General features: G+C 42.6%; 1 protein-coding gene across 4 annotated transcripts in view; it reads left to right on the plus strand.

Annotated features, from left to right (window-relative positions):
* Window positions 1–26,494, plus strand: part of PKM (pyruvate kinase M1/2) — a 53,235-nt gene extending 26,741 nt beyond the window's left edge. For 3 of the 4 annotated variants that reach the window (XM_029574381.1, XM_029574379.1, XM_029574380.1), the window contains exons 4-11: window positions 2,559–2,690; window positions 2,871–3,057; window positions 5,207–5,477; window positions 6,564–6,714; window positions 12,359–12,511; window positions 20,685–20,851; window positions 23,058–23,239; window positions 25,158–26,494. In XM_029574381.1, the coding sequence (XP_029430241.1) occupies window positions 2,559–2,690; window positions 2,871–3,057; window positions 5,207–5,477; window positions 6,564–6,714; window positions 12,359–12,511; window positions 20,685–20,851; window positions 23,058–23,239; window positions 25,158–25,264 (1,350 nt within the window). In that variant the 3' untranslated portion in view covers window positions 25,265–26,494. Of the gene's footprint in view, window positions 1–2,558; window positions 2,691–2,870; window positions 3,058–5,206; window positions 5,478–6,563; window positions 6,715–12,358; window positions 12,512–19,387; window positions 19,552–20,684; window positions 20,852–23,057; window positions 23,240–25,157 lie in introns of all 4 variants that reach the window. The other variant, XM_029574378.1, reaches the window with a different exon arrangement.
* The last annotated feature ends 842 nt before the right edge of the window (window positions 26,495–27,336 follow it).

Genomic DNA, 27,336 nt, shown 5'->3' on the forward strand with positions numbered 1-27,336 from the left:
AGGACAATATCTGAGCCGGTTTCCTCAGCAGGAGACACTTGGACCCAGGAGAATAGGAGCTGGATGACTAAGCTTTCAGCTCCTGGTGAACTGCTTGGTGCCTACCAGATCTAGAACCACCTGTTTGAACTGTAACTCTGCAAAGGTTCCACACTTCAATCACAGGCAGGACCCAAAAGGTGATGGGCATAGATGCTCTCATTGAATGGCCCCATGGCACCCTGCTGCATGTTTCCACCCTGGCCTTTGATAGGCAGAATGGTACAGAAGATTGCAAGTCAAACACCATACTTGTAGTGGCTCCGGTTTGGGCTCAAAGACCATGGTACACCAATCTCTAAAGACTTCTGGTGGGCAATCCCCTCCTGCTATCCTCTCTGACAGATCTGCTAATCATGGGCCCATTTTGCACAAGGATCTAGGTCAATTTTGTATTAGTCTGGCCATTGAAAGGGCTCTGAAGTGTGATGGTTTGCCTGTTGTAATTTTCACTCCTCTTCTCTGGGCCGGGAAATCTACTTCTCTAGCTTAAGAGTTTGGAGGGTCATTGAGGTTCTAAACTGCTTGGGGTGGATTTTTTTTTTTTAAACAGTTTGGCACTTAACATCTTGAAAGTTAAAGTTGCAGCCCTGGCTAGTCAATGGAGGGCCTTTGTCTTCCTATCCAGACATGTCCCGTTTCTTGCAGGGAGTTGAGCATCTGCAGCTTCTGATGCCATTGTGGGATCTTAATTTGGTCCTTGAGTTCTTGGCAAGTCTGACTTTTCAACTGCTATGTACTTTTTTTTTCCCTTTTAGCTACTTGACAGTTTTTCTGGTAGCAATCTGTTTGGCACATCAGGTGCTGCAGGTTCTTTCCTGTCGAGAGCATTTACTCTGGGTGCGGTTCAGTGTCTATTCCCGCTTTTTTTTTTTTTTTTTGCTGAAAGTAGTTTCAGAGGTCCATTTTCTCGCCTGTTTTCTGAACAGGTATAGAGATGAAACAGAGTACAGTGTTCTGCGTTCCTTGGACATCAAGCATTTACTGCAGTACTTGGAGATAACTAAAACTGTTCGGAAGTCTGTCTGGCTGTTTGTGCTCTATGGTGGAGGTAAACTGGGGAGCACTGTCGATACAGGCAACAATAGGCTACCGTAATGGCTTCCTTAACCCAGAGGACTATGTGGCTGCTGAGGTTGCATTTCCGAAACAGGTCAGGGCACACTCCATGAGGACTTGGGTGGAATTTGGTTTGTCTGCTGAGAATTTCCGAGCAGTGACATGGTCAGCTTTGCACGCCACCACCTCCAAGCATTACCATTTGATTGTTAGGGAGGCTGCCATGTTCTGCACGAGTGGTATTGATTGGACTGCTGGCAGCCTCCCACCCTTCTCGAGATTAGCTTTGGTACATCCCACTTGTGGGGATTGACCTGCCTGAATGCTGAGGAAGGAGAAATTACTACTTACCTGATTTCCTTTCCTAGAGAAAGGGCAGGTCAATCCTTGACCAGCCCTTGGCTGCCAGTGTTTTAGTTTGTGGTTAACCCCATTCTTTAGTCGAGCTGTGCAGTGTCTGATTCCTGCTCTTAGTTGGTAATTGGCTTCTCTAGCCCTTATTTAGTTTACTAGCTAACGGGCTGATACAGAAAACTGCACGGGAGAGCTGGCGAGTGCACAGGCCACTCTCCTGGGCACGCGATTCAGGAAGCCCAGGTATGCAAATTAGGGCCTGCAGTAAAAAGAGGTACCGACGCTGAATTTTACTGGCGTTGGTTCTCGAACCTGCTGACAGCCACGGGTTCGGAAAACGGACGCCAGCTAAATTGAGTTTTTTCTGCTTTTCTGGACACTTTCCCGGTGCCAGCCAAAACTAACTCCTGCCTTTTGGGCAGGTGTTAATTTCTGAAAGTTAAATGTGTGGCTTGGCTGCACATTTTTACTTTCTGCATCGTGCTCTACCATAGAGCACAAACAGGCAGTTGTTTTAATTCCAGATACATAGCATACCATTAGCTTACTATATTGGGTGCTGACTTAGCGCACAATATGTGTTGAAATTATGAATTTAAAAAAAAATTACTTTTATTACATAAGATCCTGTAGTCTGATATTCAAGGAGAACTCACTATTGGATTAGTGGAGGCCAAACTACAAATAAGAGCTTCATTTAAGATTTCATCTTTCTGGTAACTAAAATATGTTCTATGCCAGAAGTATTCTGCTGTGATTTTCAGGGTATCCACAATGAATTTGTAAGAGGTATACTGGCTCTATTGTATACAAGTAGCACATTCCCATTCATTGTGGATATCTTGAAAATCAGACCAGTTTGGCACTCCAGGATCAGAGTTGTGCCCCTGTTCTGTTCTCATGACCCTTCAGTAACCCATAGTAAGATGCCTGCCTACACTGTCAGATTGAGTTGATGTGGTTCTAGGAAAATCTCTCCAGCTTGTCAGTTGGGTGTCGGGACAATCCTATATTCCAAACTAGCGAATACTTTGTCATTTTAGCTTGGGGAAATGTGAGATGAAATCCAACACTTTTTTTTTTTTTTTTTCCTCAAACCTTGCTAGTACCATGAAGGCACAATCAAGAATGTGCGAGAAGCCACAGAAAGCTTTGCTTCAAGTCCTATTCACTACAGGCCTGTGGCTGTTGCTTTGGATACAAAGGGACCTGAGATTCGAACTGGACTCATAAAGGGAGTAAGTACATATTTTGCTTTCCCTGTTTCTTACCCATTCTGCCACTCTAAAGTCAATGCAGTATGTCTACTAACTTTTTTTTTTTGAGGGGAGGTCCCATGGGTTCCAGGGGGTGGTATCTTCAACCTCACAGTGACATTGAGGTTAACTAATTAGTCACTTTTTGTAATTTGCTTGCAGAGTGGCACAGCTGAGGTGGAACTGAAGAAGGGGGCAACTCTAAAAGTGACCCTGGATGATGCCTACCAGGAGAAATGTGATGAGAATATCCTCTGGGTAGACTATAAGAACATCACCAAGGTGGTGGTACCCGGCAGTAAAATCTATGTTGACGATGGTCTCATTTCCTTATTAGTTAAGGAGACAGGTGTGTGACTAAAGCACTGTAAACACTTTCTCTTATTGAATTCAAAATATATACTGTACTTCTATAGATGTATGTTTGTATAGATTTTATTAAAACTGATTTTGTATAAGGCTTTTTATATATATCTTTATCTTTTTAAATAAAATCTGTACAAACATACATTTATAGAAATACAGTAATTCACCCTATAAAAGAAAAAAGCTGCAGTCCCTGGGTCTCCCCCCCCCCCCCCCCCCCCCCCCTAAAAATTGTCTAGATGTAAAAACCATAAGCATATTGGAGTCCCAACTCAAACTGCATTTTGCCAAGGGCTGGCTGTCTCATGGGGTAAATGGGCCAACTCTGGACCTCAAGAACCACAGAGCAGCGAGGGGAAGGCATGTAAACATGTAACTTCAGAAAGCCATCTATATAAACAGAATCTAATTGCAGCAATGATGTATACAAGCTAAATACATAGTTTATAAAAAGCTTTTGGTATATTTAGGGCCCTTTTTGTTTCTAGTTCATTTTTCTCAAGAATATGGAAAGGGGGGGCAAGTAATATCTCTGGCCCTTTTTGATTTGAAATGCTGGAAAACAAGTGAAGCAGGATATGGCAAATGTCAGGATTTTCTAGATTTCTCAAAAGCTGACAACCCTTCCATGCCTTTTTAACTCAATCCCTGAGCTTATAGGGGGTGTGTATTTGGCACATCCCTTCAATTCTTCACTCTTTTTTTTCTTGAGACTAGGAACTCTACCAGCAGTGGTAACATCCCCCTCTTTCATACTGTATGCAGCAGTCTTATCTGTGCCCTTTTTTCCTACCTGCAATGGCTCCTTCTGCATTGCTGTCTTGTTGGTGCCAGCAGATCCTCCTCAGCATCTTCTATTACTGGGCCTGCTGCAGGTTGTAGACTTTTTTTTTTTCTTCTTCCCCATCCCCCTGCAACTTCTTCAGTGGCACCTTTCAGCCTCTTCCCAGGTCATGCTTCCCCCCCCCCCCCCCCCCCCCCCCCACTCCCTGGCTTCAGTATTACTTCAGAGCAATAGGAACTGTCCAGGAGGGAGGTGAGAAGACCACGCCCCTTGGACAGAGTGCAACATATAGGACTTTGTGTGATTTAGAGGTGCATTGAGGCCACCGGTAGATTCTGGTGGGACTTTGTGGGCCAGTTAAGATGCATCTGTGAGCCTTGGTTTGGAGACACCTGTTGTGAACTAGAACTACATCTCTCCTGCAAAATCTCTTTGCAGCACAGTATAACTGCTCTTCAGAGAGATGTGTGTGGTTGGTGCTTGAGCTCTTGGAGGTAGACCCCAGAATGTTAAACTGCATCCCATTGCATTATATGCACACTTGTGAAAGTACTTCTGTAGATTGGCTTATGATTATGAAACAATCTTATTGTACCATATCCTGCTGAAACCACATCAACTTCCTCTTACACAGAGCAAAAGAACATGCTTAAGATTCATCTACTGCTAGTTCCCACCCTTACCCTGCTTTCACTTTCTTTGCTAGTCTTTCTGCAGCCTGTAGGTCATACCTGAGAAATGAAGTAGATGCATGTATCCTGTACATGCCCAGACAGCTGGGTTTTGCCTCCCAGCAGATGGAGATAGAAGTTTTGACTGTACCCTATACCACGAGGTGCCACCTGCAGTCAGTCAGTATCTCTGACTCCAGCAGATGGTGGAGGTGCAAAGCCTGCAGTCCAAGAGAAAAAAAACAAAACTAAAGACAGAACAAGGATTCACCTTTAGTTTCTACTGCCAGGTCCTAGTGGGACCATCCCTCCCTGGTATCCAAGGCTTCAGAGCAGAAGGTCAGGGACCTGTTAGCTCTTCCAGCCAGCAGCTGGTCTAGGGTGAAACCAGGGATCCCAGCTCACTCACCCTACAGGACCTTAGAGCCTGTAGCCTTCAGGGAAATGTACCTTTAAAGTTTAAAAAAAAAAAAAGCAGTCTTGTGTTCTCTCCTTGAACTGGAATGCTCAGTTGAAGCCAGTGCAGGTATTTTGGGCAGCTCGGTCTGTGTTCCTCTGTTCTCCAGCACTGGGTTTTTGTTTTGTGCTCAGCTGGTTCTTGGTGGTCAAGCTGGAAGATCCTGAATCGTGGGAGCATGGTGGGCCCCATTAACCTTTTGTGGGAATTTCTCTTGCAGGCTCTAATTACTGCATCACTGAAGTGGAAAATGGTGGATCTCTGGGAAGTAAGAAAGGTGTAAACTTGCCTGGTGCTGCTGTGGACCTCCCTGCTGTCTCTGAGAAGGACATCCAGGACTTGAAATTTGGTGTAGAGCAGGGTGTGGACATGGTCTTTGCTTCCTTCATTCGCAAGGCCGCAGATGTTCATGCTGTCAGAAAAGTCCTGGGAGAAAAGGGGGCAAACATCAAGATCATCAGTAAGATTGAGAACCACGAGGGTGTCCGCAGGTAATTATGGGAAGAGTGGCTTGATTTTTATTAAAGCAGGCTTCCTAAATCATGGGTTCCCATAAGTGACAAGCAGCCAGTCAGAATGTGGCTACTGGGGGAAGGAAGGCCAAGCTCAGAATAGCACAGGTGCTTGTAGAGTCCATGCATACTCTAACCTACAGACAGTGCACAGATTCTCAAAGGGAAAATAAATGCATGCCTCTTCTATAAGGGGAAGTACCACAGACTTACACCTGCTTTTTCTGTGAATACTTTTCCAAATAATGCACATTGTTGTTGAAAATGAAACATTGCATATGTTGTGGCATGCCCCAGTTCCTGACATGTCTCTGCTTAATGTGGATAATCCCGATGACTTGTGTACAAAAACCTTTGAAGATTGTCTACTACTGGATTTATCATTTTTCATCTTTGTTTGGCTTGCATATAAAGTGTGTTTAGATGCCAGGGTTTATTTGCCTAGTTCTAGTTGCAAGAATCTGTATCTAGACTGCATCAGTTTCATGGGGCTCCTGTCACTTTGCTCGCTTTTTATACCCTAAGCAATCTTATTTCCCTGTTCCTCCCTTCCTAGTGTTTGAGTAGCATGGGTTTCCCTCTTGCTACCTAAGAGCCAGAAGGGCTGTTTGTCTTTGTTTGAACCTTTACTTGCCACTGTCTCTACAGCGATTTACCTTTTGCAGTGGTAACTATGCAACATTTTTAGGGGGCTGGAATGAGGAGGGGACATTTGCTTACATTCTGCCAGCCTTGCTGATCTACTAAAAATCTTTAACCATAACATTGGACTTTTAGGGCCCTTTTTTTTTTGTCATCTTTATACATTCCCTAGTGTCATTCTTTTCCAAGAAGCTACAAATACTAAGTGAAAATTCAGCATTAGTGTTTGTTCTGTATGCTTATATACACACAAGCCTGAAGAGCTTAATACTCCAGTTGGAAGGGAATGCAGACTAATACCCACATCAATCCCTCCCCTAAGACCAGAAAGAATGTGTGTGTGTGTGTGTGTGTGTGTGTGTATATATATATATATATATATATTTTATTTTTTTTATTTTTTTCTATTTCTATCTGCTTTAGGTTTGATGAGATCTTGGAGGCCAGTGATGGCATCATGGTAGCCAGAGGGGATCTGGGCATCGAAATCCCAGCTGAAAAAGTCTTCCTTGCTCAAAAAATGATGATTGGACGTTGCAATAGAGCAGGAAAACCAATTATTTGTGCCACTCAGGTATTAATCAGTACTCCTTAATTTGTTTTCCTGTCGCTAAGCAGATGCCATCTTGGACGACATCTGGGTGGCTCCTAGACAGAACTTCTCTTCAAGAATAGTTTTCACTCTGGGCACCTCTGTGGGTTCTTCCTGTACAATTACCAATCTTAAGTATATATTATTTTTTTTTTCATCCGTGCTTTTAGCCATACACTGATTCTCTTCTCTCCGTTCTCCTCAAACTTCCACCCAGGTGAAACCCCACAAGCACTTTAAAGTGCGATCATGGCTCCCAAATTGCCAGGATTCAAATACTGCCAGTGTGGCAGGTATGTCCATAACTAATGCACATAACTGTTGCTACCTTTGCCTCGACCCAGACCATGATCAGTCCAGTTGCACAGATTGCAGGAGGATGATGCCCAAAGACAACAAGCTCAGATCACAAAGCTAAGGGAGGAGGACACAAGGTCCTACACCCCTGTGTCGGAGCACCTGTCCTCGCACTCCGTCCTGGGGCTGAAGACTCACCCTGCCAAGCAGGGCAGGAGAGCGTCCTCTTAGGGCCCATTAGATGGTAAGAAAAAGCAGAGCTGAGTGGGGTACCCCTCAGCACTTGAGTTTCCCCAGACCAAAACAAAATGGGCATCGGAGGATGGGCCAGTCAAAACATGTCAGTGTTGCTGGCCTCCAGCAGCATTGATCACATTGGATGACACATCGAAGCAGGGAATACACAAGGAAGAGCCTCTGTGCATGATTCATTGATGCATGCCTCGCAAACATGACTCATCCTGACGCAGTTGCTTCCTAAATGGAAAGCAATACTAACACAATGCACATGCCTCACAGCATCAGTCTATGACACAGGCCAGCTCTGCATACACTCAAATACAGGAGATAGCAATGCATTCACAAAAGCTGCTAAAAAAACAGGCTTCCCACACATCTCTCACACTGGAGTGTGACCCTCAAGTAGTATTCCTGCTGGAAGAGCTGGGCCTGGAGATGTCTGAAGAGGAATCCCTCTCAGATGGCAAATACAGGAGCCCCTAACAAAGGTACAAGGTGTCTCAAAGGGATAAGGGCCAGATTCCAACATACTCTTCGCAGGAGTGCATCGAAGGGCAAAAATGACTAAGACCATGGCGGGTACAGGATGTGTGGAAACCACCACCACTAGAAAGATGCGGCCAGCCCATAGAGACAGAAGTCTGGCTTCATGGGTGATGTACTAAGTCTTCACGATTTTACAGAACTTCACATCTCTCAAAAGTAGTGGTAGGGACCTCCCATCACCTAGCTGCCCCCCCCCCCCCCCCCCCCCTTTGCTGGAGGAATTCCCAGTCTTCAACTCAGGATGATATCAGCCCTCAAGACAAGCCAGAGGATTAGCAGCCACGACTTTCTCTGGCACCGGATTCGGAGCCCAAGGAATCCACCATCTCCAGGTTCCTCCATGATTCCCATCAGACCTGCCTGAACGGTCTTTGCCTCCGGAAGACTTTATCCTACTTTCTCTATTCAATGAAAATGTGGGAGCTTTTTAAAAAATTGAAACTAGGAATGTGCTGGACCCATGATCAGATCTTGAGAATCTTAAGATCTTTACTGTCCTTGCTTTCCATTCAGTGGTTTGTGGTAATGGACAAGACATGGGAGTCCCCATTCTTGGGACCATAGACATTTGAAGATGGATCTCAAGTTCATATGAGAGTCTCCTCCTTACTATGGGACAGCACAACTTCCCCCATGCTTCTATGCTTGTCAAATCAACAAAGAAAAATTAAAAAGTTGCAGTTACACTCTCATACTCCTTCAGGTAAAGACAACAGATACCTAGAAAAGTTTGGATGGAAAACCTTCCAGGTGGCAATGTCAAATGCAAATATTCAGCAACACTCAGTTTTATATCATGCAATACTTTGAGTGTTTACAGTCCCTCAAGCCACATGTCTTTCCTCATCCGTCTGGTAACTCCTTACCACAACTATTCACTGATTTGGAAGAGGGCTTGTGCCACCATCTTCAGACTGTGTGCAAGGCATTTGAAACATCAGCCCACACTTCGTCCATAGTGGCCCAAAGAATTGCCTGGATACAGGCCAACACCATATGTGAGGACATCCACGAGAAGTTGGCAGATCTGCCATGTAAAGACTATTTTATTTGAGGACAGGCTTAGACTCTCAACTAAAAAAAAAAAAAAATGATGGTCCTATCCCTGGCCTCTCCGGCAGAACATCCCTCAACCAGGGAACTTCAACTGGCCTACAGGAAGTCCTATAACAGAGATGCCCCTTCAGGCCATGCATATCAACTGCCCAGACAGCAGCCACAACAATCACAGCCCAGAGCTAGGCCAACGTCAGCAGAGACATCACAGGGTAACAACCAAAAGACACAAGGCTCTTGTAGGTGCGGTCTGGCTGCCGTCAGTTATCGGTGGGAGGCAGCCTGTCCAAACTTTATCATTCTTGGGAAGCAATCACATCAGTTGGGTATTAAGCATAATTCGCAAGGGATACAAATTAAACTTCATGACTAATCCACGCCTCCTGCATCTGGTTCCCTCAACACAAGATGGGGGGGGGGGGGGGGGCTTTGCTAGATTTTAGATCTGTGGGCCATTAAGCACATTCAGAAGTTCAAAATGACATCCCTCAAATCCATCCTGCCATTCCTGCAACTCGACTGGATGTGCTTGCTGGACTTCAAGGATGCTTACTCCCATATACCAATGGGCGTTCATCCTCTAAGCATGGCACTACCAAAACAAGGTTCTCCCCTTTGGACTCTTGTCTGCCCCAAGAATTTTCACCAAATGTGTGGCAGTGGCCCACTTGAGAAGGGGGAATTCAGCAGTTCTCTTATCTGGACAGTTGGCTTCTAGTATTATCTGCAAGGTATTCCCCCCCCCCCCCCCCACCCCGTAGACAGGGCTCAACACAGTTGGAACATTGTGCACACCCTTCAATACGTCGGATCCTGACCCTTCTAGGCCACATGGCAGCCTTATGTAGTACCACACACTTTCACTTGCACCACCAATAGACCCAATATTCTCGGCCTCTAATCAGAAGGGTGAAGCTAACCTGAGCAATGAAGAGGGGCATAACCTGGTGGCTGTCCCACCAACCCTATCAGTGGGGCCTCTTTTTTTTTTTTTTTTTTGGCAATCCAGTACACTAAGTTCTAACCACAGATGCATCAACAGTTGGGGAGCCCATCTACAGCACATGACTCAAGACCTGTGGGCACCATCTGAAAGAATGCAGCAAGTCTAGAGTTGAGGGTGTTCATTGCTCTCAACACATTCCACAGCTAGTTGCTGGGAAAGAATGTTCCTGGATCCTCTGGAGAGAGGCAATTCAAATACTGGAGTGGACAGAGGTGTGCTCCATAATCATTGTGGGTAACCTACCTCCCAGGAGTAGCAAATAAGGAAGCAGACAGATTTCAGCAGGATCTTCCATCTCCAAGAATGGGTTCCCAACTAGGAAAGACATCTTTGAGACATGGGGTCTCCTCTTTGTGGTGATACACAACAGGAAGTTTCAGACGTTTTTCTTGGTCTATCCAAGTCGGGAACGATTCACCCAAGATGAGTTCCTCATCCTATGGGAAGAAAGGACTTCTTAACCAAACCAACAGATAAGTGAATATCCCAACCAATCCAGGAATGCATTGCAGATGTGGCAGATCTCATCCTCCTCACTCTGGCATGGCCAAGGCAAACTTGGTACACCTATCTAGCTCGACTCTCTCATTTCTCCCTATTTCATTAGGGAGCAAAGCCAATCTGCTCAATCAAGAAGGGGGCATCCTATGCACACTTCCCTTCAGCTCAGTGTGGAAGTTGAAAGGAAGGTATTAGATCACCTGCAGTTGCCAACGGGAATCCAGGACATCTTAGTGTTGGAGGCTGCCACAAGAAAATTACCAGTGCAAATGGCGATACATGGCCTGGTGTAATGGAAAAAGAATAGACCCGTTCTCCTGCACACTGGAGATACTGTTGTAGTATTTGCATGTGCTCTACAAAGCAAGTTCAGCAACAGCATCAGAGTTCACAGGAGCGCTATAGCAGAGTATCATCTCCCATTCAGTGGCGTTCCTGTTTCAACTATCCTCTGGTGTCCTGGTTTATGAAGAGGATTGTGAAATTGAGGCCACCCGTGGTAAAACCTGCAGTTCCTTGGGACTTAAACCTTTGGTATTGGAGCAAGTCATGCTTCCACCCTTTTGAACACATGGACTGTAATCATATGAAGTTCTTGACTTGGAAAGTAGTGTTCCTTGTTGCAGTAACATTGGCAAGACAGGTCCGTGAGCTGCAGACCCTGGTTCCCTATCCTCCATTCTTGCAGTTTCGTCACAATAGTCACTTGGCCTAGACTATCCTTCTTGCTGAAGGTGGTCTCTGCTTTCCATTTGAATCAAACCATCATATTGCCCACATTCTTCCCAAAGCCACACACTGAGAAGGAGAGTTTCCTTCACACCTTGGCCTGTAAAAGGCCTTTGGGTTACAAGTGAAGAACACATGCGGTGAACAGATCTTCTCAACTATCTCTCAATCTTGATTCCTCTGGGTTTACTGGTGGCAAAATGGACTTTGTCAAATTGGCCATCACAGTGCATTTATTCCTGTTACTCAAAGCGCTCAGCAGAGCTATCAAATCTAGTCGGGGTGCATCAAGTAACAGCTTTAATTGCTAATCTCCACATTGTACTGTTGCTGAACACTAAGGCAGCCATGTGGTCATTGCTATATACTTTCACATCACACTACTGTCTTGTACAGCAGGTAGCTTCGGACACTGCACTGGGCTCAGCAGTATTACGATACTTGACAGGAAGATGCTGCTGCAGTGCAGGTTGCACACAAACTATTGTGTGGGTTGGACAGTGTCTTTTTCCCTCCCCCCGGCATACACAGCCCTAAGCTGGGGACTCCCAGACAGCCTGGCTAATTTAGCCTTCTTATCGACAGGGGGGAAAAAGCAGGTTGAATTAGCCATGCTGACCAGCCCACCTCCCTGAACAGCCTCTCCACATTCATTATTGACTGAGGACTGGTAATCACGTGAGGACTAAGCAGGCACACAGTCAAAGCTCTGTATTCTTGGTGCAATCCTCTGCCTAGGGGCCACCCAGAGGATGTCCTAGACAGCATGGCTAATTCATCCTGCTATTACGGAAAATACCACTTATGGTAAGCAAACTTGCTTTTCTTATTTTGGGTACTAACACATCTTTATCGTATATTCATTATTCTCTCTAGTACAAGCACAGTGTCAGTCTAAATGTACATTGGCTTTGTTTGATGGTTTTCATCTGGCAAGATCTGTTTTCGAGGGGGGAGAGCCTTTGTCTTCCAGCACCAGATATTGCTGCTTGCATTTTTTTACGTAGATAACTTTATTTAGTAGAAGGAACCAGAAACTGTGCTTATACTACAGGAGAATGCATAATGTAATTGACCAACTGCTATGGTGACCTTTCCTAGCTTGAACATCTTTCAGCCACCATTAGCTTCTATACCACTACTGTTGGAGCTAGCATAGTCTAATGTATGTTTAAATTTAAAAAGTGATCTGAAGTAGGTTCTATTCTGCTTAAGACTTCTGTGGTTCATACCTGTCATTTCATATCTCAGATGCTGGAGAGTATGATTAAGAAGCCTCGCCCAACCCGTGCAGAGGGTAGTGATGTAGCAAATGCTGTTCTGGATGGCGCAGACTGCATCATGCTATCAGGCGAGACTGCGAAAGGAGACTACCCTCTGGAAGCTGTGCGCATGCAGCATGCTGTGAGTAATGGGAGGGTCATACTGTGATGCCTGTCTAAAATGGGCAGTTAATGATGTAGAGGCAGTAAATCTACAGTTCCTGCTGCTCCTTAACTAAAGGGCATGGATTGCTGGAAGAGTTAACTTCAGAGCTTTAGCATTTTGTTGCTTACATTGTTCCCTATTAATGTTACTTATTGTGGTGTAAGTGCTGCACCTTACTTTCCCAAGTGGCTTTTGGAGCAAGGCATGTGCTCCTTCCTCTCCCAATGCTAGAGAGTTTTGGCTCTTGCCAGTGGCTTTGTTTGTGGCTTAAACATGAGAAGTAACTGCACAGGCACTGGAGCTCATTCTGGCACTCTTGAAATGAGCATTCTGCCTCTAAGGTTAGTACCCTAGTTTGGCTCAGTCTTCTGTCACAGTCTCAATTTTCTTTGACCTACCCTTGGTGTATATACAGCACCTTGACAAAAGGAAATCTGAGAGACTCTGCTTAGCCTTGTTAACTAGTAAGGGACTTCCAGCCAGGACCTAAATCTGTTGCCTTGAGCAAGAGTTTTGAGGAGCTGTTCTAGAGCCATCTATGCTCTTCCTCGTTTGCGTACTGATTTAATCCTAGGTCCTATAGAAAGCACTTGCAACTGAAAACATGGTGCATGTGCTATTGAGTGGCCTGGAGTTTCATAAGAACAGTGATTTTTCTTAGATGCAGCTTTTCCAGTTCTTGCTGGCCAAAGGAACAAATATTTCGATTTCTTGTATCTGGATAAGGAGATCTATTGCCAGAGGAACAGCTCCTTCTAATGCCTCTATATAAACTTTCTATTGAGCTGGTATGTGCAGGTGTAGTGTGGCAGAACATTGATAAAGTTCTTCTGTATTTGCTAGAGGACTTAAAGCCTACTGGTCTTCCATGCAACCTAACGAAAGCATTGGCTTGCTGTAAACAATGCTATGTTAATATTGGAAGGGAACTGATTGTAATGTCATTGTCACCTAGTAGGGCATCTGTTTTCATGCTGCTTTTTTCTTTTTTTTTTTTTTTTTTTTTTTTTTTAATTCAGCTGTGAGTTAACTTTTGGATATGGCACTTTCACTGGAATTTCTTACTGACTGAATTGGGTTTGTCATGTTTGAACTGCCAGAAATCTCTGCTCTGCTTTTTTTTTAATGGGTATCTAATGTCCTGAGATGAGCAAGTTACAGCTTTGTGTAGAATTAACTGTTCTTTCTGGATAACTACTGTGAATTATGGCTTTGATAATCCATACTACTAGATTACAGGTACAGTTAAGGCTAGCAAGTGAATTTGAATGAAGTCCTAATGTATTAATATTGTATGGGTTTTAATGCTTTGACCATGTGTACAAGTATGCTGACCTGACACCCCCGCCCTCCTCCTTCCTACTGGTATGAGTGCATTTTAACTCTGCTAGACCATGCACAGCAACTGATCTTCTGGCCTGTTTGGGCTTGGCAGTGCAGAATGGCTGCCTCTGCTTCCTTGTGTGTCTTGTGGAATGGGCAGGTTTCATTGCATTGAGGAGTTCATGTATGCATTCAGGGCTGAAGGCTTACCATCTTTCCTTAAAACAAAACAAAACTACTCTATTAAACCATATTCCCCTGGGCTGACTGATTAGCAGGCTTTGTTGGCCTTTGTGTGCTTAATTTGAATTGTGTAACATCAAGGAGACAGCCATAGTTCATTTCATAAACTTCTTTCAAAAGTCCATTGACTACATAAGTTTGACTAACAGAATTTGCAGTTTCTGCCTATTTGTATTATGTTTTCAAATGTATTTTATTGAGCACTATAGCAACACCTGGATTAAGTCCTGGCTTTAAGTAATTCTCAGAGGGTTGCACCTTGCTTTCAGTGTGTATAGGAGGGATGTTCTAGTTTGGGAAATAGCTAGCCTTCGTTGTAACAAACTAAAGACTTGTCCATCGCTGCTGTTCTTCTAGTTTGACACAGCAGTTAAATTCCACTTCATCATTCTATTTAGGACACTGTTGATAGGGCCCATATTTTTAGAAGATCAGTTATTCATTTTAGATGGTGTGTAAATCTCCTGTGCAAAGATTGCTTTCAGGCTTACCTTGCCATTTTCTGTACTGTTGCTTAGTCCTTGGCATTTGCTTAACTGCTCTGGTCTAATTCTTGTTTTTGCCTCACTGCTTTACACTTCCGAACCCACTCTGGGCTTTATGGTATGTGACACAGATTAGGGTTGGGTTGCTCGCGTTACCATGCAGTTTATAAAAGAATGGCCAGCCATATCACTTGAATGGATTCCAACTTTTCCAAAGGTGATCAAATGGAGAGATCATAACTTTTAATGACATGACTAATAATTTAATCATTATTTTGTTGTAAAAATAGCAAAAGATTAGGATGGTAATACTTTAAAGAATCTAACTTGAATTACTGCTATAAACAGGCTTCAGGGGGTGCAACAATTTATTTATTGATCATTCAGACTTGTAAATCTTACAAAAATTCCCAGTATGTTGCCCATTTATAAAAGGAACTTTGTCCTAAGTCACTGGAATAATTTGCCAAGCAAGATTGACATCTCCATAAAATAAAACTTAAGCCATAGAAGGTGCTCTGGGTCCTTGATCAACAAACTTCCCAATTTGGTTTACTGATCAATTAACTCATTTATATTCTTATGCATGAGCACCCTTGATTCTTGCAGTGAGTTAAAAAATCCATTTAAAATGTCTGACTCCAGTTGTATCAGCACCCACTACCATGTTATATAAAATAACCCTATGCTAGCATGAAAAAAAGCATAGAAGGAAAACATACAGACCATTAGTACCAAGTCACTTGAAACATGTAAAGTGTGTGGGGAGGCCAAGAAGTTGACACATGGGCAAAAAGTGTGCACCTTATGGTGTCTGTGTAGTGTTCTACCATTTTAATTTTTCTCCCAAAATCTTTGAAAATTTGCAAGTTTTATTTTTATTTATTTAACAATTTTATATACCGACCTTCATAGTAGATTACCATATCGGATCTGTTTACAGTTTAACAGAGGGAAAAAACTAGAGTAACAAATTCACGTAAACGAAAGATAACCAAAGCAGGAATAAGTCAAAGTTACAATCAACAGGGGGCGGGAACTTGGAAGCTTGCAACAAGCTGGAAAGAAGAAAAGGCCAGTAAAGTAATTTTACCGTAGAGTACAAGTTACAAACTTAAGAACGGTGCTTTAATTCTATCACTCTTAATGTGGGATCCAGCATTACACCCACCACTGCAATCTCTGGCAAATGTTCCACTTTATTAGGTGAACCATTGCTGGGACTGAACCAAGCAGATATCCCACATCGGTCTTCTGTGTTAACTCTTAGGATAACTTGATTGAAGCACTCCTTGTTAAGCTGTAAATAGGAATGAGTGCTGCTACTGATACATCAGGTTTTAGCTGGTACAGAAGCACCTTTGTAGTCTCATGTGGCAAAGTCAGATTAGCATCCAGCAAAACAAATTGATTTTGACTTCAGAAATATAGAGGAAGACAAGCAAGCATTATTTTGCACTTGGTTTTTGCATGTTTATAGTCCCAGGATGAGAACTCCCTTTAGATATAACACAAGCAGCATTGCAGATTCTGCAAATGCATTCTGGTTTGCAACATCTCGTAGCTAATGAACATAGCACATTATAAAAATCCAGAAGTCAGAGCCTGATCAGGTCTCAGCATATTTTTCTTACTGTGTAAAGATATCTATCCTTTGTCCTTGCACTGTAGATGTATCCATTTTTTTTTACTGATTCTACTACATGGGAAGGCTTTGTTCATTGTTGGTGCTTTCTGTATCAGAACAATAGTGGTTGTGATGAGGCCTAGCAATAAGATTTAGAATGTTAGAAAACCTCAGTCATGTTCATTGTCTGGCTCTGCACCTCCTTTATGAAATGAAACCCCAGCAAGGAATAAGGAAATCAGGAAGTTGGATTCCTGTTGAAAATAGAAAAAGATTTGTCCCTTTTTTTTTCTTTCATAGGTTAATGGTCCCATTTTAATAGTCATGTTCACAGCAAGCGATCACACTGGTCTGTATGATTTTAATTTGATAGTTGTCAGTATAGCTGCTTCAGTACACAGGAAAGCTGTTTAAAAATGTCGCTTGTTTGTAGGAAGCAGAATTAACTTAATTACTATTAATCTACAACTTACTAACATTACTCAGATTCCTTGAATTTAGATATCTTCAGAAATTGAAAGCAAGGAGTTTTTAGCAATGTAATCACAATGCAGGAGCTGCTTGACATAAAATGTGGTTACCCAGCTGTAAGACCCTATTAAATTAGTGTCCTAAGTCAATGATCCAAATTCAAACTTCAAAGTTGTATATTCTGGCAAAGTAGCCTTTAACTGTATAAACTTGTACATATAAAGATTTACCTTCCCTATACTGTGTTAAAAAGGAAAACCTATTTTGGTTTTGACCACTACCTTTGATATTCTGGGAAGTTATCCTGTACCCATTCTTCCCAACATGTTTTCTGTCGTACAACATTATAAACATCTGCCAGGTTTGCAATCCTAACTCACCTGTTTTATGGGTTGTACATGGGAGGAATCTATTTAACTTGTAGTGGCCAGGTAAATCTATGAAAGTACATTGTTGAAATGGGAAGTTCCCCCTCTAAATTCCATTAAAAAGTTTAGTGACCTTAAACATCTGGGATGTTTCCAGATAATGCAGGTTTGCTTAGGGAATGTGGCTTGAAGCCTAATTCTTTTCAAATACTAAAGGGTTTGCTCATGTTAGCAACATGGAGCCCAATGTTGCCAACTGGGTAGCATTTGTGCTTTCTCAAGTGGCTTTGACCAGGAGAAAATTGCTGCTTTGATCACCTTTTGGAGATGTAACTACCTTTTTTTTTTTTTTTTTAATTTATTTTTTTATATACTGCATTTCTTAAAGTTCAACCCAAATCAGTTTTACAGCACAAACTATACAATAAAAATAACTATACAATAAAAATAGATACATTTAAATGTATCACTCAGACCCACCCAACTTGGTACTCAAACAATTCAGAAAACTATTTATATAGCTTCATACTACCTACAAACCCACCCAAGTCTAGACTATCCAGATGTCTTTGGGGGTAGGAGGGAAGGAATTTGAGACTTTGGTCTTATGCCACATCTCTATATTCCTACCCTCTTAAGGGAAAACAAAATAGGGATGGGTGCTGATTTTTAAAAAAAAGTCCCATTTCCAGGGATTCTTAAGTGACTGCTTAGCTTTTTCCTTTTCCAGACTCAAGTTGAGCATTACACATTACTCTTTAAATTAATCAGACTTGACTAGTGTCAGTGGCTCAATCCAAATAATATGCAACAGAGGAAAGCATCTTCTATAGGATTGGGCTTAGATTCTGCAATGTCTCTGCTACTGTAGGGGCACTGTGTATAGAACTAAACTTTTCCCCATAGCTATGGAAGTATGTCTTCATGACCATCTTTCCAGGGGAAGATCATGAAATAGATATAAACTGCTAACAGGGAAACCTTGTATACAAAATGTTTCTGAACCATAAAGCCAAATACTCTATTACTTTGTGTTAAAATATGTGAACTTGTCAGCATTTTTCTTATAAAATTTCCATTCTGTCTGTCTTTGCAATTTCTGAGAACAAATCATTCTACAGTGTTACTATCAGACTCCATGTCATGAGACAGTCCAGTTTTTTTTTGGGGGGGGGGGGATGCAACATACAAGATAAGCACTAGACAGCACTGGGAGAGGAGTTTGAGAGAACAAGACCAGACTGCCCTCTCATAATATGGAGTTGGTTTGCAACAGTGCAAATGAGTGGCTTGTTCTTTACCTGCTATGTGTCACATGTGTGGTCTGTAGTGGCATATCCTGCCTTACAAGGCTATAAACCACTGGGGCTGCCCTGAAACAGCTGTAACCCATTTTAAAGATTCCCCTCCAGTCTCACACCGTTCTTAAGGTCAACTGAGGAGGCAGTCCTGACTGAACAGGAGAGAGACATCGCTCTGTTTAGTGTACTTTCCACACTGGCAACTATTTCTTGGGGAGGGGAATACTTATATAGAAACTCAGTCTTGGGGTTTGTTTTTTTTTATGGTATTAACCTTCCCTTAAGTGAAAGATGCTCCCTTCTATGAGATGAGCCAGTAAATGTTCTCTGCCTACTGTTTAGATCCATTGATGGGACTGGATTAAAACCAGAAATCTGCTTTATATAAAGCAGAGAAAAATGCAGATACTGGGACCCAGAAGCAAGTGGTCAGGAAATGTTTTATTTTCTAAACAGCCAGATAGCCTTATAAGGAGGATTCATGCCACCATAGTGTCTCTTGTATCTGAATGTAGGGTGGCGCAGCTGCCTAAATGTAGTTTAAGTTCCTTCCCCCATTTTCTTAATTTTTTTTCTGCAGTATATCTTGACCATCAAATTCTTTTCTGTGCCATAGCTTGACTAGAGACCAAAAATAATTGTCCATCCCTCTTAGTAAACCAAATCTGCAGAATCCTCTGAACTAATTCCTGGTCTTGTAGCAGCTGTAAATGCTCAGTAATGGAGTCTACTCCCCTCAAATATTCCCAAGGCAAGTTTTCAGTCAGTATCAGGTGACTTAATGCTGTAGCCTGAAGGAGGAGCTGCTTGCCTCTAGAATTGGGATACAGAATATAGCCAACCTTACCCCATGCTCACTAACCTCTTGTCCTAAAACATGGTACATAAGCCCAAATGGGAAGCTTCCCCACCCTACCAGTAATGTGAAGTGTAATGCATAAATGGGCTGGATAACATATTACCTGCTCTTTTCTCTCTGGTATGTGTTCCCTCCTTTCTTCTCTCTCCCTTTGTTGCTCCTTCTTGGCCTGCAGATCGCTCGCGAGGCTGAGGCCGCCACTTTTCACCGCCAGCAGTTTGAAGAACTTTTCCGCACATCTAGCTCCAGGGACCCTGCTGAGGCCATCGCAGTAGGCGCCGTGGAGGCCTCTTTTAAGTGCTTAGCTGCATCTCTGATAGTTCTGACAGAGTCTGGCAGGTAGGGCTCAGAAAAGCATGAGGAGAGAACTATGGATAAGAGTGCTGGCAGGTAGGGCTCCAAGAAAGGGATACTGGTAGCTGTGTAGAGATCTTAAGAAATGTACACTTACTTTCCTTCCACAGGAGATGAAACTGCTCTCAACCAGACACTGGTATGTCACCAAATTTAAAACTAGGTCTTGTAAGAAGTTTGTATCTATCTACAGTGGAATTATACTCCCCATAATAGGAAGTTTTACCTTTTTAAAAAAAAAAAAAAAAAGGCCCTTGGTAGGTATTTCTCTGAAGCCAATGATTCAATTCAAATACCTTAGGATTTTGGGAAGTAGTGGAAGGGAACTTCATACATTTTGTATGGAAGATGAAAAGTTCAAAACAAAGCACTGATTGCAAATATTAATATTGTAAATGTGTAGAAAAGTATTCAGTCTAACATCATGCAATGTGCTGTCAGATTACATTTTTGCATTGGCTTGTTGTGTTTAATAGATCTAGAAACACAACATGGCAGCAGATAAAATCCATCTAGTCTGCCTGATCAGTAAACTGCAGCTTTCTGGTCCTATTTGTCCTGATGTTCAGAAGTGTGGTTGAAGTACAGTGAAACTTACTTCCAAATAAATGGTCAGATTCTAATAGTTCCACTGTTTTATCGCTCTAGATCTGCCTTGTACACCAACCTTCAAGTCCTTATCATAGTACCACTGTCTGGTTAGAGCTCATTTCATCCATCTCGCTGAGGTAGGTGTTGTAAGCAGAGCAAGAGTGACTGGCAGTCGCACATGATCGTGCGGGGAGTGTTAGCTTGAAGGGGTGAGGAGGAACCTGGCAGGTGTTGCAGCAAAAATTAATTTTAATTTGCATGGGGTGCAATGGTTTTTTCCTTCATGTAGTCACAATGTCAATCTAATTTTTGAATGTGGCTTTTCAAACATGAAGAATGACTTTGCATCCATTTTCATCCATCCTGAAAATGGTACTGCAGACCATGCTATTGCTGTGGCATCAGGTGTGTGTTTTGGGTTTTTAAGCCATTCTTTCCTCACCCCATCTTGCTCCACTCTTTGTCACTGGAGTGCTGACTGACCATGAATGTCGTCTTCCCCCTTCGCATGCATGTTGCTCTTCTAGATCGCTCGTGAGGCAGAGGCCGCCATCTTTCACAGGCAGCTGTTTGAGGAACTCCGCCGTGTGTCCCCTCTGACCCAAGATCCCACCGAAGCTACTGCCATTGGAGCTGTGGAGGCCTCCTTCAAGTGCTTCAGTGGGGCCATTATCGTTCTGACCAAATCTGGAAGGTAGGAGGTCAAGTGGAAGCACACTTTTCGGATGGCACAAAAGCAAAGACCACTGTGAATGCAGAGGTTGTGTCAACATGGAGTATTGATGTCATGAAGCAGACTGTTTGTAGTCTGCTTTGTTTTGTCCTTCCCATCAATTTTAGCTGTATTGCTGCCAATTCCTCCCTAAGCCATTGTTACTATCTGTGAAGCGTGCCTTTGAATCCCTAGGTCCAAAACTAAGTTACTGCTTCTTTATCTACTGGCATAACTTGGAATCAAGTAAATTAGCCTTCAAATGCTTTTGAGGTAAGAAGGATAGTTCCATCTGTACCAAGAGAGACAAACTGCAGATCCCCCTCAAAGCAGCATTTCCCAACCTCTCCTGGAGGCACACCTAGCCAGTTGGATTTTCAGGATTGCCTCAGTGAATATGCATGAGGCTTGCATACCTCTCCAATGTATGCAAGCCTCATGCATATTCATTATGGGTATCCTGAAAACTTTGGTTCTAAGGTGTGGCTACCAGGAGAAGGTTAGGAAACATTACCTCAAAGTATCCATATAGCAAGAGCTTTTGCCTTAAGAGCCATTTTTGTAGACCAAGATATGATATAAGGCCATACAAATTATATAACTTTTCCATTTTCAATTCTTTAGCATTGCATGCTGGGACAGCTGATTTTTGGAAGGCTGGCATTACGCTGTAATGGGTATAAATAGCAATGGTTGACAGCACTCTTAACTGAACAGAGTATTTAAAATACCTCTATGCATTGGTACCATAAGCAATGCTGAAACAGGTAAGATGGAGACTTGTGTTCTAGAGGAGTGAAAAACCTTAGTAAACATCAGAAGCTCTAGGAACTAGTAAATACACCATTTTTGGGATGGCTCTGTTCCATAGGAATTTTAAACACATTTTTTGGACATGAAAAACAGAACCTGAGCAGTTGTCTGCATGTAACATCTGTAAGGGTCTGGTTTGGTATTTGAGTATTCTTAGCCCTTCTGTTTGTTTCATGCTTTGAAAAGTACTGTTAAGAATTGTAGTTTCATGCACTTAAGGGATTTTCATAAGTTTATCCTGTCTGATTCTTTGCAGTTATGCCATTTAGTCTAACATTACCAAATGAACTACATTTTTATGAATTTGCAAAAAAGACCATGCAGCTCCTGCAAGTCCCTATGATACTGATCAGTAATTCAGATTGAATACGTGTACTGTTGGAGTCCGAACCTATCACGATTGTGCTTCTGCTTTCTTGGGGGGGGGGGGAGGCACAACAGTGCAATACAACTTCTAAATAATGGGTGTTTTTCATGGTTTAAACTATTTTCTGTTTGGTATGGAGAGGAAATGCATAATGGCACAATTTCCAATACTGATGGGACAAATTGAAAGTATAAAACTTGGTTAGTTTTTCTACTCACAACTCAGTTGTGATTGATCTAGTCTTAACCTGCAAGGACACTTTCACAAACCTGACCAGCTTCCTCCATGTTAATCTGCTGGCTGCCTTGTTTCAGTGTACAGTGTCTGATATTTAAATTCCAAGGTCTCTGAGTGAGTGTGCTGCTTTTCTCCTTTATGTAAAAGTGTGTGGCAAGTTTGACCTGACTTTTCCCAACCTATTGGAGTTGAATGTGCAGACAAATGAAATGAGATTCAACATGGGTGGTTCATTATTCTTCAAAGTTTATACTGACTTAAGGTTTTATTTTTCTGATATTTGCCTGATAATTTGAAACTGACAAGATGCTTCCTCTGCAGAGGAGACTTGTAAAGGTTCTCTTAAGGACCTTCTGGGCCCTGTAATATGAGCAAGTGTGTTTAAAACAGAGCTCATAACTTGACTTGAAAATTGTACTTCAAGCACCATCAAATGTGACTGCTTAAATCTGGAGAAGGTCTGCTAATGTAAAGGTAACCTGGAACACCACTTCCTTCCTAGAATTCCTGAAAACTAAACTACAGGGTTTTAAGTGGCTTGAGTGATGGGAGGGAATGTTGCTAGACAGAATAGTAAAAGTTCAGTGTTACCAGCACGTTGCTTGCTTGGTATCTGGTAAACCTGAGGGAATCTGTGGCCCTAGGCTGAGACAGAAATTATCTCCTTGGATACTAGATAGCCCACATGGGTCTGGTGGTTTTTTTTTGTTTTTTTTTTTTACCACACAATCTTTATCTAAATTGGGTTTTTGTCTTCCTCTTTTACATCAGATCTGCTCACTTAGTATCCAGGTATCGCCCACGTGCTCCCATCATTGCTGTGACCCGTAATGGACAGACTGCCCGCCAAGCCCATCTATACCGTGGGATCTTCCCAGTGCTGTGCAAAGAGCCTGTTCATGATGTGTGGGCTGAGGATGTGGATCTCAGAGTGAACTTTGCTATGGATAATGGTATGTTGCCTGATCTGTTAGTTTTTTACTGTTTGAGCTCCTAAAAGGAATCCCGTGCATTCTGCCTTGAAACTGCTTAAACTCAGTGTCAGAAGCTTGTGTTTTCATCCTATGTGCTATTATAGGTAACCTAAAAATTAGTAGTATAAATCTGAAGGGGAAATCAAACATTTTGTTCTGTTGCTTAAAAAGATCTGGTCTCTGACAGTTCTTACCATTTTAATGCAGTTCTGTGAACACTCCAAAATAACTGCAGCTCAGGAGAGGGAAAAGCATCTTCCTCCTCAGCCTAATCACAAGTTTCACAAGGCCAGTGACCTTTACATTTCTAGAAATGGTAGCAACGAGATCTCATGACTGTAGGGTCATGGTCTGTGTCCTTTCCACCGAAACCTGTTTTCAAGGACAGACTTAGTCTTGACTATGGCCTTTGCGCAGGCTACCTCATTGCACCAGACTAGGAACAGTGGGGAAAAATCCCTGTGGTATTGCAAGTGGCATCAGAATCCTAGCATTGGTTAGGATTTAACGGGAAGGAAAAGAACTACCGATCCCAGAACAATGATAGATTTGGGTAAGCAGTGTGTGGCTTTTTTTTTTTTTTTTAAAGTTCTTAAATATGGTGGCTCAGTAATTAGTGCTGTGCACTGCCATGCAGGAGACCTGGGTTCAATTCCTAGGCCATACTTATGCTCCCTGGGCCAGCTGGGAATGCTGCCGGGGTTTGGGGAGAGCCTCTGCCATTACTTGACACCTGGAGGCCAGGCTTAAGATCCACATTTTACCCAAGTTCTAGAGATGCATTTTATGGCTCCTGGCTGAGGGTTATCACTGAGGTGGGGTGGGAATCCCTGGAAGTTGTAGTTGAAGGCTCATGGTGTTATAGCCCAGTAGAGACTGTACATTTTAATTTAAAAAAAAAAAAACCCTACACACTCCAAAGTTCAGGGTGGGGTACATCTAAAACCCATACACAATACAAATCATAACTAGAACAAACAAACATAATTCAAAAAACAGTGCAACCTTCAACATTCTGTCGACAAACTATGGAGACAGCAAAGGATAATGAGACTTGCAAGTCACAGACCTCTGAATAGGAATGTCTTCAAGGACTTCCTAAAAGCTGAAGTGTCACTTGTATATTGAAGATGGTCAGGTAACGAGTTTCACAGCATGGGTTCAGCTATGAATGCCTGAGTCTCGCCCAAATATGTACAGCGTAAACTTGGCACTTCTAACTTTCTTGGACTATCTGACTGAAGTGACCTTGGTGGCATGTAGGTTCTCAATATAGCATTAATCCACAAAGTCTCAGAATGATTCAATAGTTTGTGGACTAAAGTGAAAACCTGAAGTTTTACTTGCCAGTGTGGGGGGAGGGGGGAGAATCTGGGCAGCAGTGTTCTGAATGATCTGACAAGATCTAAGATGCTTCGGGAGCTGGAAATACTAGTACTTTAAGAATAAGACAAATACTTTTGGTTGCAAAAGGGGTTTGACTGCAACATCCTTAATTTTATAAAACAGCTGTGGGTGCATAGACCAAAAAGACCCATGGAGACGGTGGCCTCTCAGGGACTCACTTTATTGGATAGTCTCAAGGGAACCTCATGAGTTAGTCATATGAGGACATTGAGTCAAGTGCTTCAGCTGAGATACTCGTGTCTCTTCTCACACTGACGGAGGTCCTCATGTCTTGAAAATCTGAATGCATCTGTCCATGCTGATCATTGTTGATGGTAAAACTGCCAGAATTTACCCCCCCCCCCCCCCCCAACATGGAAAATGGCTCTCGTCTCCCTACTGTTCTAATGTCAATTAGATGCAGTTTTGCTAACTTCATGGTTCCTCCCATCAATTCAGGGTAGATGAGGTTTAACCACTTTTTACACATTTTCTGTACTTTTACTTGCAGGTAAGGCCCGTGGGTTCTTCAAGTCCGGTGATGTGGTCATCGTACTGACAGGCTGGCGCCCTGGCTCTGGTTACACCAACACTATGCGTGTTGTCCCAGTTCCTTAAACATCAGCCCAGCAAAGTCACACTCCCTCCCTCATTTGCCTGTTTCCCTTTGTTAGGTCTGCAGATGCTTGCAGTGTTTCATGTCTGTATTGTGGATATAAGCTGCTAAAAAATCAATATCATTAAACAATGGTCATTTGATATCATTTAGGATTTCACCATTCACTTGGGGACTGGTCCATCCGTTTTTTAGAAGATTAGTGTCCTCCTGCAGTCTGACCATTGAACTACTGTATTTGTAGTCTTAGAAATCTGCCCTTGGTATATATTATGCATTTCCCCAGCCCTCTCATTTGTTTACTCCAGCACCAAGAGAGAAGACTAACCAAACTAGTCTCTGGTCTGGTGATTGATGGAACAGCATTTACCGTTTTTGGTTAGTGCGCAGATTCACTACTGAGAGTTACCTGTTTCTTCTCTCCCTCCCTGTATGAAGGTGCTGTTAGTAATTCTGTTGGATGTCAGCACTACACTCCATCTGTGGAGAAGAATGTTACAGAAATAGAGCCCTGCACATATATTGCACGGCATGAGTGTCCTATTACTGAAAGTCCACAGTGCACCCCAGTTGCACACTCAATGAAAAATGTTTTAAAATGTATTGGTATTTATATGCATAGATGTTAAAATGCCATAGCCACTCCATGGAAAACTCTTGCTCTACATTTTGCAGTAAGTGGGAGCTTTATTTCATCCAAATGTAGGCATTGGTACTTTAAAGGCAAGAAAAGGAAGGAAGTGGATCTTGGTGAAAATAGCAACTCCTAATTTTTAGTAGTGCCGGAAATGGACCTTTTCTAGGTGACCTGTAGGCCCTCTTACAGATTCAGGTTTTGCACTTTTGGGAGGGGAGAAGTTTAAGGGGGAAATGAAGAATCAAGACCTGAACTTGTCAGCACCTTTTTGTAACCACTTATTTTGTGGAGGTTACACTTGTTCTATCTAGCACAGTCTCTGCAACCCCCTTCAGCCTTTTACTATCCTCCCTCAGGACTTCTAAACACTGCTGCTATATCCTTTCATCTCCCAACTTCTGCTTTGAGGTCTGTGTTCATGAGCTGCTGGGACTTCTGATACTGCTCACCTGTGAGTTTAGTTTGACTGAGAGGTGCCCTTGCGATCTCCTCCTCTCTCCTTTTGTGTTGTGAAGCTGGACAGATGTTTGCTGTAACAAGGTGTATGAAGTTGTAGAAAGCAGCTGTCCTAAAATAAAAGCTAAAGCACCCATCAGCCTGTCTGACTCTTCTTCAGTGTGTTTGTGTACAGAGTCCATATTAAATTAATCTAATGTAAGTGTATTTTTTCCAAAGGCACCTAGTTGTCATAATTTGGGGAGAGCATCACATGCTATAAAATTGGTTTCCCACATCTCTGGGTTACATAGATTGTTACTGTGTTGAAATTTAGCTAATTCTGGTTCCTCTGAGTGTACTCCTTTCCCTTTAAACAAATTGTATACATCTCCAGTGACTTCAGATCCTGCCATGCCCCCTGGCTTCTGAAGTTATACAGGTACCCTTTTTAACTGGCATTGTGATGGCTCCCAACAGACTTGGAGCCCTGTCTCTGTACTAGTGCTATGCAATCAGAATAACATGAGGTTATGGAGATGCACTGAAATAAAACTGATACTAGAATTTCAGCGTTCAGTGGAATTGTTAAGACTAAGGCAATTCTCAGTATTCCTCTGCCACAAAAAGCAAATAGAGTAAGTTGAGTTTGAGAGCTCTGGATATGCAGAGGTTCCCTCACTTGCAAAGGGGCAAAGCCAAATCATGATCTGATTATTGTAAAAGGAAGCAGATCGGACCCAGAGTGTCTGATCTGCTGCCATATTGTGTGGGGGAGGGGAAAGAGCGATATGTACCAAGCAAGAGATCTTGGACTGATCATAGGTCACATGCAAAGTAGCAAAAGTGCACCATGCCATTGGTCAGAGAATGTTGAGGTGCATAGAGAGGCAAAATGGGGAAAAGGAGACGACACGGCCTCTTTACAAGTTATGGATAATTTGTCACCTAAAGCATTCAATTGTGATGGCTGAATCTGAAAAGATACAGCATAGACTATCC

This window comes from Rhinatrema bivittatum, chromosome 13, assembly GCF_901001135.1.
Source record: "Rhinatrema bivittatum chromosome 13, aRhiBiv1.1, whole genome shotgun sequence".
Classification (NCBI taxonomy): Eukaryota; Metazoa; Chordata; class Amphibia; order Gymnophiona; family Rhinatrematidae; genus Rhinatrema; species Rhinatrema bivittatum.